The sequence below is a fragment of the Rhinolophus hipposideros genome (genome assembly GCF_964194185.1).
Source record: "Rhinolophus hipposideros genome assembly, chromosome: X".
In the NCBI taxonomy this organism is placed as follows: domain Eukaryota; kingdom Metazoa; phylum Chordata; class Mammalia; order Chiroptera; family Rhinolophidae; genus Rhinolophus; species Rhinolophus hipposideros.
In genome coordinates, this window is record NC_138046.1 from 72,318,698 (window position 1) to 72,334,975 (window position 16,278).

The 16,278-nt window shown below is 35.2% G+C and overlaps 1 protein-coding gene across 4 annotated transcripts in view; it reads left to right on the plus strand.

Annotated features, from left to right (window-relative positions):
• The window catches only part of CHM (CHM Rab escort protein), a 204,005-nt gene that overhangs the window by 60,310 nt on the left and 127,417 nt on the right, over positions 1-16,278 (plus strand). For 3 of the 4 annotated variants that reach the window (XM_081043321.1, XM_081043322.1, XM_081043323.1), the window contains exons 3-4: positions 2,207-2,279; positions 4,889-5,013. In XM_081043321.1, the coding sequence (XP_080899447.1) occupies positions 2,207-2,279; positions 4,889-5,013 (198 nt within the window). The remainder of the gene's footprint in view (positions 1-2,206; positions 2,280-4,888; positions 5,014-16,278) is intronic. The other variant, XM_081043324.1, reaches the window with a different exon arrangement.

Here is a 16,278-nt window from a genome sequence, read left to right on the forward strand (position 1 = left end):
CCACAGTATACCATTTCACATGCCTACCAAAATGTATGAGCATTCTGGCCATCCACACCAACACCTGGTATTGTTAGTCTTTTTAATTTTAGCTATTCTGGTGGATGTGTGATAGTATCTCATTATGCTCATTTTTAATGCTTATTTTAATATGTACTTACCTAATGACTACTAATATTGAACACCTTTTCATGTGTTTATTGATCACATCTATTTTCCTTTGTGAAATCTGTGTAAATCCTTTGCCCATTTTAAAATTTGAATATTTATCTTATAAGTTGAAAGAGTTCTTTATGTATCCTGGATACTAATCATTTATCAGATATGTTTTGTGAATATTTTCTCCTATTTTGTGCCTAGCGCATTCTTTTTTTTTTTTAAAAATGATGTATTTTGTGGAGTTTTTCATTTTCATTAATTCTAATTTATCAATAGTTTTTATTACTTTCTGTGTCCTGAGAAACCTTTGTCCACCCCCAATGTCAGATTTCTCATGTGTATTTATTATAAATTAATGTATCCATTACAAATTTTGCTTAGATTTTAAAGCTTTCACCCAATAGTTAGAGTGTCTCACTTATGACCTTATGGTAGCTAAAAGAAATCTAAATATTTCAAATATGTGTGTGTGTGTGTGTGTGTGTGTGTGTGTGTATATGACATTGGGTAAAGAAGGGTCTTTCCAACAAATGGTGCTGAGCAACTGGCCATCCACATGAAGAGAAATGAAATTAGACCCTAGGCTCACACCACATACAAAAATTAATTCAAAATATATATATGGGCAGCAGTTGTAGGATTTTAAAAATGTTTTTCAAACACCAAGGATATTTTCTAGTTTTGATGAGTGTATGTTTTGAGGATGTGAGGGGATGGCAGAAGCGTACTATTCTCAGGCAAGGGAGTAGAAGGTGTAAATTGATATGGGAAAACCACTAATTCTGACATCCTTTTTCCTTCTTCTTTATGCTATTGGCTGTTGCCCACCTTCTCCTTCCACTGTTCTCTCTGACCCAAGGGATCACACTTCCAGGCTTCCTGAGTCTAACATGTTAACAAGAGGTAGCCATCTAGAATTGTTAGAATAGCTGAAATTCTATTTCAATTTTAAAGGCCATTAAAGATTCTGGACAGTGTATGAATTTGCATCATCCCTGAAAGAACTATCAGATTTTAAGTGAAGCATTGATCTAATATTAATAGACATACTTTCACAGGTGTTCAATTTAACCATTTTTTTTCTGTTAGAGTAAAGAAGTGATTATTGGTAAAATACTTGAACCTAAATGCTGACTGTTCTTCAGGTCCATGTCAACAGTTGATTGAGGAGAAACATATCAGAATTTTGAGAGGATATCCAGTAACATTATGGTTGAGTAATTTTGGATATCATATTAAATGTTTTAGTTTTGTTTAATTAAAAAAAGAGCTTTCGTAGATTTTTATTTCGTTAGAGAAAGATATAAAGAAACAACAATGAAAACAAAAACAGAACCAAGAATCAGGCCCATCCAAGAACCAGAGTGAATACTATCAAAGGTGGGATTGAGTACATTTTGGGGCTCATCATACAAAGGATCAATAAACATGAAGAATTTTGCAAGGATTGGAAAGTTCAATATGTAGTGCAGAATTAGAGAGTTCTAGTTGCCCAAAATCTCCTACTTAAGGAAGTTAATCAGAAGTCCAATGGCTACATGGTTCTGATCCTAGTTAGGAGACCTCTAAGTTCTCTAAAACAGTGATCTTCACAGGACTGTGGAATAAAGAATAATAGTTCATCTAGTGGGAATATTGCTCTTTTTATACTTACCACATAGTTTTGATATGAAAAACTGTATCCCAGGAGGTACTTTTATTTTTGGCCCTGAATGCTAAGAATAGCACAGGGCCCTACTACTAGATTTAGAGTAGCCAACTGAGAGAGAGAGAGAGAGAGAGAGAGAGAGAGAGAGAGAGAGAGAGAGAGAGAGATTGATTGATTGATTGTTAACTCCTTATACGATGAAAAGTTACCTTTGGGATCTGAGAGGTACACTTCTATTTATTTCAGCCTACTATTTCCTGTAATTTCAACATCCCAATTATGTGTGCTTTTGAACTCTGAGGTAGCAATATTAAAAATAAGTTGAAAGGTCAAGGGTGGTTTGTTGATGAAGATTGGTGACTAGATTTTTATACCCTTTACTTTTATTTTTTGTTACAGAAGAAGCTACTATGGAGGAAACTGGGCCAGTTTTAGCTTTTCAGGACTGTTGTCCTGGCTAAGGGAATACCAGGTAAAGTTCTTATCTGATTTTTTAATCTACTAGGCTGTATTTTATGTTACATAATAACCCTGCATTGAAGAAAACTCTAAGCTCCATCTGTAATATTGAATTGATACTTCATTTTTATTTACTTGCTAACAAGAATTATGTAGTCACCATTTCAGCTAATATTTTTTGAATGCCTTGAAAATGTAGGTATCATTTTCAAATATAAATAGATATGTTGGCTGAAGATAAATCATATATACTTGATACCATTTTGTAATTATTCTATATGCCGAAATATAAGACAAGATTTTTTCCCCAAAAATAGATTTTCAGAAAAATAAATTTCACTTCTTATAAGATTTCACCTATTACTAGTTGCTCTTTTAGTTATTATATTTTGAAAAAAGACACCCTTTCGGGAAGATACATTCATTTGAAAGGATCTCAGTCATTCATGGTTTTGCATAATTATAGAAGTCACGCAACAGAATCAGTGAAAACAAAAAGTAAGGAAAAAAAATTTAATAGAAATTTAGTAATTTTTTCTAAAGTTAGAATCTCACTACTACAACTCTTGTATATCATTGTAAAGAAGCTTTTTCTAGCTCATTTAAAGCATTGTAATGTGGGGGTTGGTTATGTCAATGGAATTTACCAATTTTTATGAGACAGATTTAAAAAACAACAGTCCTAATTTTATATAAATGGCACATGTGGCTTTAAATGAAATTCCTACCGAGAGAATCATACCATGTAGCGACATAATCACAAACTGCCATATCGCAAGAATTCAGAAAGGAGGATAATATACTCTAGAAAATTGTATTCAGTTAGCTAAAATAACATAGCTAAGACTTACTCAGCACTTCCCATATGCGAAGCACCACACTCAGCATTGTAGTTGTACTGATTAATGGTGTACCTGACTCAGGTGCCTCTGGTGACGACAAAGACATTGATGTTGAAGATATAGTGAAGATTCAGTTTGAATATTATTGTATAGAACTGAGAATGTGGAGAAACAAGCAGTATTTGTAAAGTAGCATTTTATGTACTAATTCAAACTATGTATAAATCAAGGACGTAAATGTTATCAGTAGACATTTAAATGTTTTATCTATATGCCTTAATTATTTCATTTATTTATGTTGATCAAAACCCTTTTTTCAACCTGATCCTGGGGAAATATATGTGAGGGTACCTGATATTGAGACATATTTAGTACTTCCGTGCAAAAATTTAGTCTAGATTCTCAGAAAAACAAAAATTCCCTTAGTTAGTTGTGTGAATGGAAAACTTTTGGTGACTGAAGGGACTTTTTGAAAAATAAATTTTGGTAATGGGTTAAATTTATAAAAACAAAATTATTTTTGTAGATGTTTCTTTTATTTTAATGCTTTTTCTTTTCTCTCTCTCTCTTTTTTTTTTTTTTTTTTTTTTTTGCTTCAGTATCTTGAATCAGTCACCATATCCTTTTCCCCTTCACTCTTTGTCACTGGTACACAGTTCTTTTTTCAGGCTGGTAACTCTATGTTTACACATTCAAAAATTCTGTACTTGACTTCCTCTTCTATTTATGTTTGGAAGTTTAATACTATCTAATGATTATAGTTGATAACAAGAGTTGTCTGCCACTATTTTTCTTCAGTTTAGAACATTGAATTCAGGACAGTGAAACTTTTAAAGATAATTATTGCTCTACTTTATGAAATCAGTACATTTAGAAATTTTCTGAGGTGAATTTACTTAAAACAAAGGATATGGTAGTTATATTTCACTACTAGTTTTCTGGGTATATATAATACATTTAAAAACATTTTTCTCTGAGAGATGGATATCAAATAGATTAAAAATTGAAATGGATTAAAAATTGATACTTGACATTTGGGAAAGGTATATCTTGACATCTTCAGAAATCCCCTGTTTTCAAATATTGCTGTATCATATTTCCTCCATAAAATTTAAGTACGAATTATTGAAAAATGTAAAGAATCGCTTTCAACACAGTGAGAGTTTACATACGTACTTTATTGTACTTTCTTGGTTTTATTATCTTTCTGAATATAAATTATCCAGGGGTTGATTCTTACAAAGTCCTTAGTGATATTGGGCTGAGTTCTTTTCAAAAATACTTTTACCTATAGTCATAATTCAACATGGCTAGTGATCGACCTTCAAAGATCTGAAATTAAGTAGAATGAAGTAATATTAAGCCTGTTTTGACAACAAAGTATAAAAGCTTTATTACTAACAAGTAATATGTAGAACAGATACACTTGATGCTCAGCATATGGAGGGTTAGTTGTCCTAGTTTAGTTGTCCTAGTTTTTAAGCAGTGTCAAAACAGCCACATCCAAATGACTTCATCAAAAAACCACATATCTTGACAGAAATCTGTAAACCAGGGCTAGCTTTTGATGGGATTGATTTTTATACATTGTTTTCCTCTCCTTCCTTTGAAGTTGGCACACTATGCCGGAGTTGCTTCAGTAACTCTGAAGTGATCCTTCTTTCCGTTTTGATGGGATGAAAGGAAAAGCATGAATTTAGAAAGGTATAAATTTTCTCAAAAAAGTAGAGAGGTTCAGATTGCTCAATTAATTAAAATTCGCCATTTGTGTTTTATTTAGGAAAACGGTGACGTTGTGAATGAAAGCCCAGCATGGGAAGAACAGATCCTTGAAAATGAAGAAGCCATTGCTCTTGGCAGGAATGACAAAACCATTCAACATGTAGAAGTGTTTTGTTATGCCAGGTATGAAAAGTATTTATTTAGCATAAACTAAATTAATGTCTTCTTAATTCACACTTCTTCAGAAGAAGCCAACAATAAGGATTTATGTGGCATTGGTTGTTACAAATCTAATTGATAAACTAGTTTCCCTATTTAAAAAGTAACTTTCAGTTTTCCCTGTTTAGATACCAATAACAACAATAATAATAGCTTACATTAATGACTTACAATTTACCAAGCTCTTTTAAGTCCATTATCTTATGTTGATCCTTATAACAATCTTGTACTAAGATAGAGCAGACAGTCACATTTTTTTTCTTTTTTAAAGAATCCTCAGTAGAACTCAGAAAGATTAATTTGATGGTCACATTATTTGGTAAATGTCAAAGCCACACCTAAGCAAGAGAGCTAGAGACTGGTGGAGCCCAATGTTAAAATACAGGGTTTTTAAATCATAGTCTGGTGTTCTTCAAACTCTCCTTAGGTAATATTCAAAGTAACAAAATGGAAAATACACACCACTCTTCTTAGAGAATGTTCCGTATAGGGTAATAGAAAATTATAATTTTGAATTAAAAAATCAAGTTGAGTGGTCATCGCATTTGGGAACATATTATTGTAAATCCCCAGGAGAGAACAGTGGTAAGTAATGTTTTATATGTGTCTTTGACTGAGAGAATTCATGTTTTAAAACATTTGAAATCTTTTTTTTCCCCAAGTGATGTGGTAGATAGACTGAACGGTAACAATCACACAGTTCAGTGAATCATTTAGTAGTTATAGAGTCAAGGAGTTTAGAACATCCTGGCAGGATGTGACTGGCAGGCACTTTAATAGTAATTAAAACTTAAAATTCAAGACACTAGAGAGTCTTCAGGATATACTCTGTCATCTTACATATCCTTGTGGTACAGTGGTGAGTGTGACTTGAGACTGTAAAAAGTTTGGGAACTTGTGATTTATTTCTTAACCTATGTTCGTATCTTTCAGGTAACTAGCATTTTTTTTTCCATAATTACACAGTTAATTTTCTGCAAAAGGACAGCCTTTGAAATGTCAGATATAGATTGTAATTTCGTCAGGTATAGATTGTAATTTCCATAATGCTAAATGGCATTTTGTATGAAAAGCTATACCTAGCTGACATTGTTTAGAGCCAGTGTAGACAGATTTCTAACAGAAGGTGATCTCAACCGAAAAGTCAGATACTTTAATGAGACCAGGAATAAATATTTGGTAACTTTCGTATGTGTCCATGACTACTACTTGACTAGGATATAGTGACAGTCACACTATGGCCCTTTGAGAGGTACTTTTTGATATTCCAAGGCCTTTGATTTCTCTACTCTTCATGACAATTGGGCTTTATGGTTTCTTTTTTTAAAATTAAAGTTTATTGGGGTGACAATTGTTAGTAAAGTTACATAGATTTCAGGTGTACAATTCTGTAATATATCATCTGTATATCACATCATGTGTTCACCACCCAGAATCTGTTCTCAGCCATACTGTGTGAATGCGACCTATCTCATCTGATCTCAGGGTTTATAATACCGTTTTTCCCTGAAAATGAGACTTAGCTGGACAATCAGCTCTAATGCGTCTTTTGGAGCAAAAATTAATATAAGATGTGGTATAATATAATATAATATAATACCTGGTCTTATATAATGTAATGTAATATAATATAATTAATATAATATAATACTGGGTCTTATGTTAATTTTTGCTCCAAAAGACGCATTAGAGCTGATTGTCCAGCTAGGTCTTATTTTTTGGGAAACACGGTAACAGTTTCTAATGACTGAACTAACACATTTTGAGTGCAAAGGAAATGATCTCATTTTCAATTTCTGATCTATTCAGTTTCATGTGTGGAACTTCTCAAAGTGATAATGTAAAAAATTGGTAGTAGAAAGTTTGTTTTAAACCAGAGAAGTAGAACTCTGCTGTGTGGTCCTCTCATTGCCTGTTAAGGATGGAGCAAACGATGAAATGAGATAATGTGTTTTATTTCTTCATTTACTTGGGAAAACTAGTTGGTTATTAATGTCACAGTAGACAGGGAGAGCCCTGAGAGCATCCAATGGAGGAATGTACAGAAAATCCACTTGTCTCTAACAAGTTCTTACAAACATGGGTCAACAGGAATACCACTACTTCGCTTAGACCCAGCCAGACGGTGGCATCCTTACCCGTTTGGATCACGGCCACAGACTTGGAGTTTTGTGAAAGGGCCTAGAGCTGAAGTAGCTGTTACAAAGATTTACTTTATATGAGAGCGTCACTCGGGACCCACTGATTTAAATCAAAAGCCTTCCCTTTAATGCTTATTTCTGACAATCTTGTTTTGTTTGTTTGTTTTGTTTTGTTTTTTGTAGCAGAGTAGTTTAAAGCAGCAAATAGGAAAGGGGGATCTGCTTAGAGGCAAGCACACTGAGAACCACACCAAGACCTGGGTTATAGGCCTGCCTGTACATTTGACTTGCTCTGTGATATGGTACAAGACATGTCTCCTCTCTGGGTCTCATTAGAAAAAAAACACCAAGGGTTTGGACTAGTTGATCTCAAAAGTCCCTCTGGGTCTGAACCTGCTGCTAGTGTAGGTACTAGCTGAGAAGCTAACAGAGGAGGAGTAGACAGCATCAGCAAGCTGAGAGAAAGCTTTGGGCCATTTAGGGTAGGGGCAAATGGCTTTTGTACTGGAGGATCCCTTAAGGACATCATTGTATTATAGCACAGTGCAACAGTTAGTTGATGGTCGTAATGCATGCTGTTGTCTTCAGGCAACAGTTAAATGATGTTCTGTATCCTCCACTTGAAAAAGTAGGGGGATTTGAAATACATTTTTGCAAGATGAATATTTAAAAAATGACTAAAATTAACAGTTTTATCATTTTAAGAGATTAGTTTTGGTTTTCTAGAAAATACGCTCATTTTTCTCTCCAAGTAAAGTTATCACTATGTAGTAGATCCTTGGCTTTCTTGTAGACTACGTCATAAAATCTTTTTCAATCCCCTTTTATAGATTATGAAAAATGTGGTACAGATTCCTGAATTTTTGTTACAGTTGCTTTTTTACAACTGTTACTGATGTTAATGTTACATTTTGTGGACATAGTGTGTGTGTGTGTGTGTGTGTCCGTTCTATACAATTTTAACATACGGTTCATGTATCTATCCTCACAGTCAATTAACAGAACAAAACAGTCCCATCACCACAAGTTCGCTGCCATTGCTATTTTATAATCCCTCTCATCTCCTTCCTACCCTCCCTGCAATCCCTAACTCCAGGCAACCACTAATATGTTTTCTGGCTCTATAATTTTGTCATTTTGAGAATGTTATGTAAATGGAACTGTACAGCATGTAACCTTTTGCTGCTGGCTTTTTTCATTCAGCATAGTTATCTGGAGATTAATCCCGGTTGTTGCATGTATCAATAGTTTGCTCTTTTTTATTGTTGAGTAGTATTCCATGGTATGGATGTACCACAGTTTCTTCACCCATTGAAGAACATCTGCACTGTTTCCAATTTTGTCTGTTATAAATAAAGCTGCTATGCACATTCATTTACAAGATTTTTGTGTGAACAAAACTTTTTACTTCTCTGTGATAAATCCCCAAGTGTACAATTGCTGGGTCATATTGCAATTGCATGTTTAGCATTAAAAGAAACTGACAAACTGCTTTCTAGAGGAACTGTACCATTTTCTATTCCCACCAGAAATGTATGAGTAATTCAGTTTCTCCACATCTTCATCAGCATTTGGTGTAGTCACTTTTTTATTTTTGCCATTCTGATGGGTGTGGAGTGGTATCACATTACATTCTGAACATCTTTTCATGTGCTTATTGGCCATCCATGTACCCTTTTTGGTGAAATGTCTGTTCATGTCTTTTGCTTACTTTTTAATTAGATGATTTTTTTTCCTGTGGAGTTTTCAAGGTTCTTCATATATTCTGAATATGTGTCCTTTGTCAGATATGTAGTTTGCAAATATTTTCCCCTGTCTGCAGCTTTTCTTTCAATCCCTTTAAACCAAGTATTTTGCAGAGCAAATATTTTAAATTTTGATGAGGTCCAATTTATCATTCTCTTTCTTTTTCTTTTTTTTTAAAGATTTTACTGGGGAAGTGGAATAGGACTTTATTGGGGAACAGTGCATACTTCCAGGACTTTTTTCCAAGTCAAGTTGTTGTCCTTTCAGTCTTAGTTGTGGAGGGCGCAGCTCAGCTCCAAGTCCCGTTGCCATTGCTAGTTGCAGGAGGCGCAGCCCACCATCCCTTGTGTGAGTCGAACCGGCAACCTTGTGGTTGAGAGCCCAGGCTCCAACCAACTGAACTATCCCGGAGGCAGCTCAGCTCAAAGTGCTGTGTTCAATCTTAGTTGCAGGGGGCGCTGCCCAGCACCCCTTGTGGGACTCGAGGAATTGAACTGGCAATCTTGTGGTTGAGAGCCCACTGGCCCATGTGGGAATCGAACCGGCAGCCGTCGGAGTTAGCAGCATGGAGCTCTAACCGCCTGAGCCACCGGGCCGGCCCTCATTTTTTTTGTGTGTGGATTATGCTGTTGCTATCAATCTTGAGAACTCTCTGCCTAGCTTCAGATCAAGAAGATTTTCTCCCTGTTTTAAATTTTTTTATTAGTTTCAGGTGCACAAGACAAAGTAATACTTAGACGTTTATCGTTTATATCCCTCACACTGTGGACACCATCCCCCCATTCACTATCTCTCTGACATCGCACCGAGCCATTACATTTCCACTGTCTCCACTCCTAATGCTGTACTCCGCCTCTTGTAAGTATATACATACATATATATGCATATATATATACTTATATATATATATATATATATGTATATATATATATATAAAATTATAGTTGGCATTCATTATTGTTCAGCTTCACGTGTACATTGCAGTGATCAGGCATCTACATCTTCCTTGAGGTGGTCTCCCAAATGGGACACGTGTCCATCGGATACCCTACAAAATCTTTACAACATTATTGATTACGTTCCCCAACTTAATTTTCAAAACCCCGTGGCCATCTTGTGGTTACAGACTGTTTTCTAATCCTCTCACCTTCCCCCTTATCGCCACACCCCCGCCCATCTAACAACCCTCAGTTTTTCCTCTTTGTCTCCAAAACGGTTTCTGATTAGTTCATTCACTTATTCTCTTCTTTAGATTCCACATATAAGTGAGATCATATGGTACTTGTGTTTCTCTTTCTGACTTATTTCACTTAACATGTTCTCTAGGTCCATCCATGTTGTTGCAAATGGTAAGATTTCTTTCTTCTTTATGGCTGCATAATACTCCATTGCATAAATGTACCACAGTTTCTTAATCCAGTCATCTACCGATTGGCATTTCGTTTGTTTCCATGTCTTGGCTATTGTGTATAGTGCTGCAATAAACCTAGGAGTACATACAGATTTTTGAATTGGAGTTTTGGGTTTCTTTGGATAGATACCTAGGAGTGGAATTACTGGATCATAGGGTAGTTCCATTTTCAGATTTTTGAGATATCTCCATACTGTTTTCCATAGTGGCTGCACCAATCTGCAATCCCACCAACAGTGCACAAGCGTTCCCTTTTCTCCACATCCAGGCCAGCACTTGTTTGTTGATTTATTGATGATAGCCATGTTGACTAGGGTGAGGTGGTATCTCATTGTGGTTTTTATTTGCATTTTAATGATGGTTAGTGAGGTTGAGCATTTCTTCATATGTCTCTTTGACATCTGTATGTCCTTTTTAGAAAAATGTCTCTTCAAGTCCTCTGCCCATTTTTTACTTGGGATGTTTGTTTTTTTTGGAGTTGAGTAGAGTGAGTTTTTTATACATTTGTGATATTAACCCCTTATCAGATATATCATTGGCAAATATCTTTTCCCATTCAGTAGGATCCCTTTTTGTTTTATTGATGGTTTCCTTTGCTCTGAAAAAACTTTTCAGTTTGATGTAATCCCACATGTTTATTATTTCTCTTACTTCCCTCGTGCGAGGGGATATGTCAGTAAAAATCCTACTCCGGGTAATGTCTGTGAAGTTTCTTCCTATATTTTCTTCTAGGTATTTTATGTTTCAGATCTTATATTTAAGTCTTAAGTCTTTAAGCCATTATGTCTTATATTATCGTTTCAGATCTATATTTAAGTCTTAAGTCTTTAAGCCATTTTGAATTTATTTTTGTATATGGTGTAAGGAGGTGGTCCAGCTTCATTTTTTTGCCTGTGTCTGTCCCGCTTTCCCAACACCATTTATTGAATAGATTGTCTTTACCCCATCGTACATTCTTGCTTCCATTGTTGTAGATTAAATGGCCATATAGGCATGGATTTATTTCTGAACTCTCTATTCTATTCCATTGATCCATGTGTTTGTTTTTATGCCAGTACCATGCTGTTTTGATTACTGTAGCCCTGTAGTTTAATTTCAAGACAGGTATTGTTATACCTCCCACTTTGTTCTTATTTCTCAAGATTGCTGAGGCTCTCCGGAGTCTTCTTTGGTCCCATATAAATTTTAGGATTATATGTTCTATTTCTGTGAAAAACGTAGTTGGTAGTTTGGTAGGAATTGTGTTGTATATGTATATTGCCTTAGGCAGTATGGACATTTTAACTATATTAGTTCTTCCTATCCATGAACATGGAATGTTTCCATCTATTTATGTCTTCTTTCATTTCTTTCTTCAGTGTCATATAATTTTCTGAGTAAAAATCTTTTATTTCTTTCGTTAAATTTTTTCCCAGGTATTTTATAGTCTTTGAAGCGATTGTAAATGGGATTGTTTTTTAAATATCTATTTCTGATGTTTTATTATTGGTATATACAAGTGCAATTGATTTCTGAATATTAATTTTGTATCCTGCTACTTTACTAAATTCATCTATCAGCTCTAATAGTTTCTTGGTGGAGTCTTTAGGGTTCTCTATATATAGTATCATATCATCTGCATATAATGATAATTTTACTTCTTCCTTAACAATTTGGATGCCTTTTATTTCTTTTTCTTGTCTGATTGCTGTGGCTAGAACTTCCAGCACTCTGTTGAATAGAAGTGGAGATAGTGGGCAACCTTGCCTTGTTCCTGATCTTAGGGGGAATGGTTTTAAATTTTTCCCATTGAGTATGATGTTAGCTGTGGGTTTGTCATATTTGGCCTTTATTATGTTGCGATATGATCCATCTGTTCCCTCTTTTTAAGGGTTTTTATCATAAATGGCTGCTGGATTTTATCAAATGCTTTTTCTGCATCTATTGATATGATCATGTGATATTTATTTTTCATTTTGTTAATGTGTTGTATATATCACATTAATTGATTTGCGGATGTTGAACCACCCTTGCATACCAAGGATGACTCCCACTTAATCATGGTATATGATCTTTTTAATGTATTGCTGAATTCTGTTCGCTAATATTTTGTTGAAGATTTTTACATCTATGTTTATTAGAGATATTGGCCTGTAGTTTTCTTTTTTTGTGGTGTCTTTGTCTGATTTTGGGATCAGGGTGATAGTGGCTTCATAAAAAGTTTTTGGGTGTCTTCCTTCCTTCTGTATTTTTTGGAAGAGCCTGACGTTAATAGGTGATAATTCTTTTTTGAACATTTTGAAAAATTCACCTGTCAAGCCATCTGGTCCAAGGCTTTTGTTTGTTGGGAGATTGTTGATTACTGATTCAATTTCCCTGATGGTAATCAGTCTATTCAGGTTTTCTGTTTCTTCTTAAATTAGCCTTGGAAGTTTGTACGCCTCTAGAAAATTGTCCATTTCTTCCAGATTGTCAAATTTGTTGGCATATAGTTGTTCATAGTTATTTCTTAATTTTTTTTGTATTTCTACGGTGTCTGTTGTCACTTCTCTTTCATTTCTGATTTTATTAATTTGGGTCCTCTGTCTCTCTCTTTTAATGAGTCTGGCTAAAGGTTTGTCAATTTTGTTTATCTTCTCTAAGAACTAACTCTTGGATTCATTGATCTTTAGTATTGTTTTTCTGGTTTCTGTTTCATTTATTTCTCCTCTGATCTTTAGTATCTGCTTCCTTGTGCTCCCTTTGGGCTTATTTTGCTTTTCTTTTTCCAGATCCCTTAAGTGTGAAGATAAACTGTTGATTAGTGATGTTTCTTGTTTCTTTAGATAGGCCTGCAATGCTATGAATTTCCCTCTTAGGACTGCTTTCGTGGCATCCCATAGAAATTGGGTCGTCGTGTTTTCATTTTTGTTTGTCTCGAGATATCTTTTGATTTCTTCCTTGATCTCCTGCTTGACCCATTAATTATTTAGTAATAAGTTATACAGTCTCTATCAATTGGTGTGTCTTCCAGTTTTTTTTCCTGTAGTTCATTTCTAATTTCATAGCACTGTGATCAGAGAAGACAATTGATATTATTTCATTTTTCTTAAATTTATCAAGACTTGTTCTGTGTCATAACATATAGTCTAACTTGGAAAATGTTCCACGTGCCCTTGAGAAAAACGTGTATTTTGCAGCATTGGGGTGAAATGCACTGAAAATATTGATTAAATCCAATTGTCCAATGTATCATTTAAGGCTGTTGTTTCCATATTGAATTTCTGTCCGGAAGACCTGTTCCTTGTTGTCAGAGGTATGGTGAAGTCCCCTTTTATGATAGTGTTACTGTTGATCTCTGTCTTTATGTCAGTCAGTACCTGTTTTATATATTTAGGTGCTTCTATGTTGGGTGCATAGATGTTTACTAGGGTTATGTCCTCTTGTCGGATCGATCCCTTTATTATTATATAGTGCCCATCTTTGTCTTTAACATATTCTTCATTTTAAAGTCTATTTTGTCAGTTATAGGTATTTGAACTCCAGCTTTTTTCTCATTTCCATTTGCCTGAAATATCTTACTCCTACCCTTCACTTTCAGCCTGTTTGTGTCTTTTGATTGAGGTGAGTCTCTTGTATACAGCATATACAAGGGTCTTGCTTTCTTATCCACTCAGCCACCCTATGTCTCTTGATTGGAGTATTTAATCCATTTATATATAAAGTGATTATTGATATGTACATAGTTATTGCCATTTTTAAATTTGTAGTTAGATTGTTTTCATCTTTCTTCTAGTTACAGAAGTCCTTTTAGTATTTCTTGTGATGCTGGCTTGGTGGTAATAAATTCCTTTAGCTTTTTCTTTTCTGGGAAGCTCTTTATCTCTCTATCAACTTTAAATGATAGCCTTGCTGGATAAAGAAATCTAGGTTGTAGGCCTTTGTTTTCCATAACTTTGAGTATCTCCTGCCACTCCCTCCTGGCCTTCAATGTTTCTGTAGAAAAGTCATTTGATAGTTTTATGGGAGTTCCCTTGTATGTAAACCTCTGTCTTTCTCTTGCTGCTTTTAGGTTTCTCTGTTTGTCTTTAAGCTTTGCCATTTTAACTATAATGTGTCTTGGTGTGGACCTGTTTGGGTTTATCCTTGTTGGAACTGTCTGCACTTTCTGGGCTTGTGTGTTTGTTTCTTTCATCAGGTTAGGGAAGTTTTCAGACATTATTACTTCAAATATGTTATCAATCCCTTGCTTCCTCTCTTTACCTTCTGGTATTCTTTGATGTGCATGTTGTTGTGCTTGATGTTATCCCAGAGGTCTCTTAAACCATCTTCATTGTTTTTTATTCTTTTTTCTTTCTGTTATTCTTTTTGAGTGATCTCTGCTAACTTGTCTTCTAAGTTGCTGATTCTATCCTCTGCTTCATCTAACCTGCTGTTAATTCCTTCAAGTGATTTCTTTATTTCAGGTATTGTCTTCTTTAGTTCTAACTGGTTGTTCATTATAATTTCTACATCCTGCTTTATGTCGTCACTAAGCTCGTTAAACATTCTTATCACCAGTGTTCTGAACTCTGTCTCTGACAGGTTGGTTACCTCTGCTTCATTTGATTCCATTTCTGGAGGTTTCTTCTGTTCTTTTATTTGGGACATGTTTCTTTGTTTCCCCATTCTGACTGACTCTCTGTGTTTGCTTTGATGTATTAGGAAGATCCCCTAGAGTTCTTAGTTCTTGCTGGGTTATCTTATGTAGTATGTGTCCTTTATATTTGACTTGCAGTAGTTCGTTCTTCTCCTCTGTGTGTGCTCCAAAGGTGACTCTTGTGTTGTGTATATTGTCCTGTTAAAGAAGGTCTTTAATTGCTTTTTGCTTGTGAGTAGGTGGGGTTAACTCCTAGGCTGACTAGTTGTGAGACTTGGCTCTGCCTACTGCAGGGTGTTCTGCTGGGTGAGGATTGACCACTTAAATGTGGTTTGGTCTCTATGGGCTCATGTGCCTGTAGAGAATTCCCTCTGTGTGTGAGTTGTATGTCAAACGTGGTAGTACTCTGGTTTGGTCTGCATTTGGCCTCTGGATATGTTGTATCATGTGCCTCTTAATCTGGGCCCTTCAGGTAATCCTTCCACGAGTCTCTTAGGTATTCTGCGTGATGAGCAAAGAGTTCTTTGATGGGTTATATGTCCCATTTGTAATAAGATCCGGAGGAGTACTCAGAAAATGCGCCCCTCTGCTGCCATTTTTATGTGGAATATCGATTTTCTCCTTTTTTAAAAAAATGAGTTTTATGTTTTGCATTTAAGTACATGATCTACTTTAGGGTTAATTTTTGTATAAGGTGTGAGGTTTAGGTCAGTGTTCATTTTTTTTTAACCTAAGGATATCCAGTTGCTTCAGCACCATTTACTGAAAAGGATTTTTTTTTCTTCCAATGAATTTGCATCTTTGTCAAAAATCACTTGGTTGTACTTGGATTGGTCTATTTCTGGATTTGTGTTTTGTTCCATTGATCTATATAAATGCTCCTCAACTTAACGATGGTGTAACACTGTGATAAACCCATTGTAAGTTGAAAATTCGTTTAATACACCTAACCTACCAAATGTCATAGCTTAGCCAAACCTGCTTTAAATGTGCTCAGAATACAATACCCCAAACCACTGGTAACACAGTGCACTGTAGAGTATTGGCTGTTTACCCATGTGATTGAGTACGTGACGGAGCTGTGGTTCGCTGCCCCTGCCCAGCATCTTGAGAGAGTATTGTACTGCATATCCCTAGCCTGGGACAAGATCAAAATTCAAAATTGGAAATATGGTTTCTATTTAATGAATATCGCTTTCACACCATTGTAAAGTTGAAATAATCCTAAATCGAATCATAGTAAGTCACGGACCATCTGTATGTCTTTTCCCACATCAGTACTACACTGTCATGCTTACTGCAGTTTTATAGTAGGACTTGCTACCAGGTAGAAT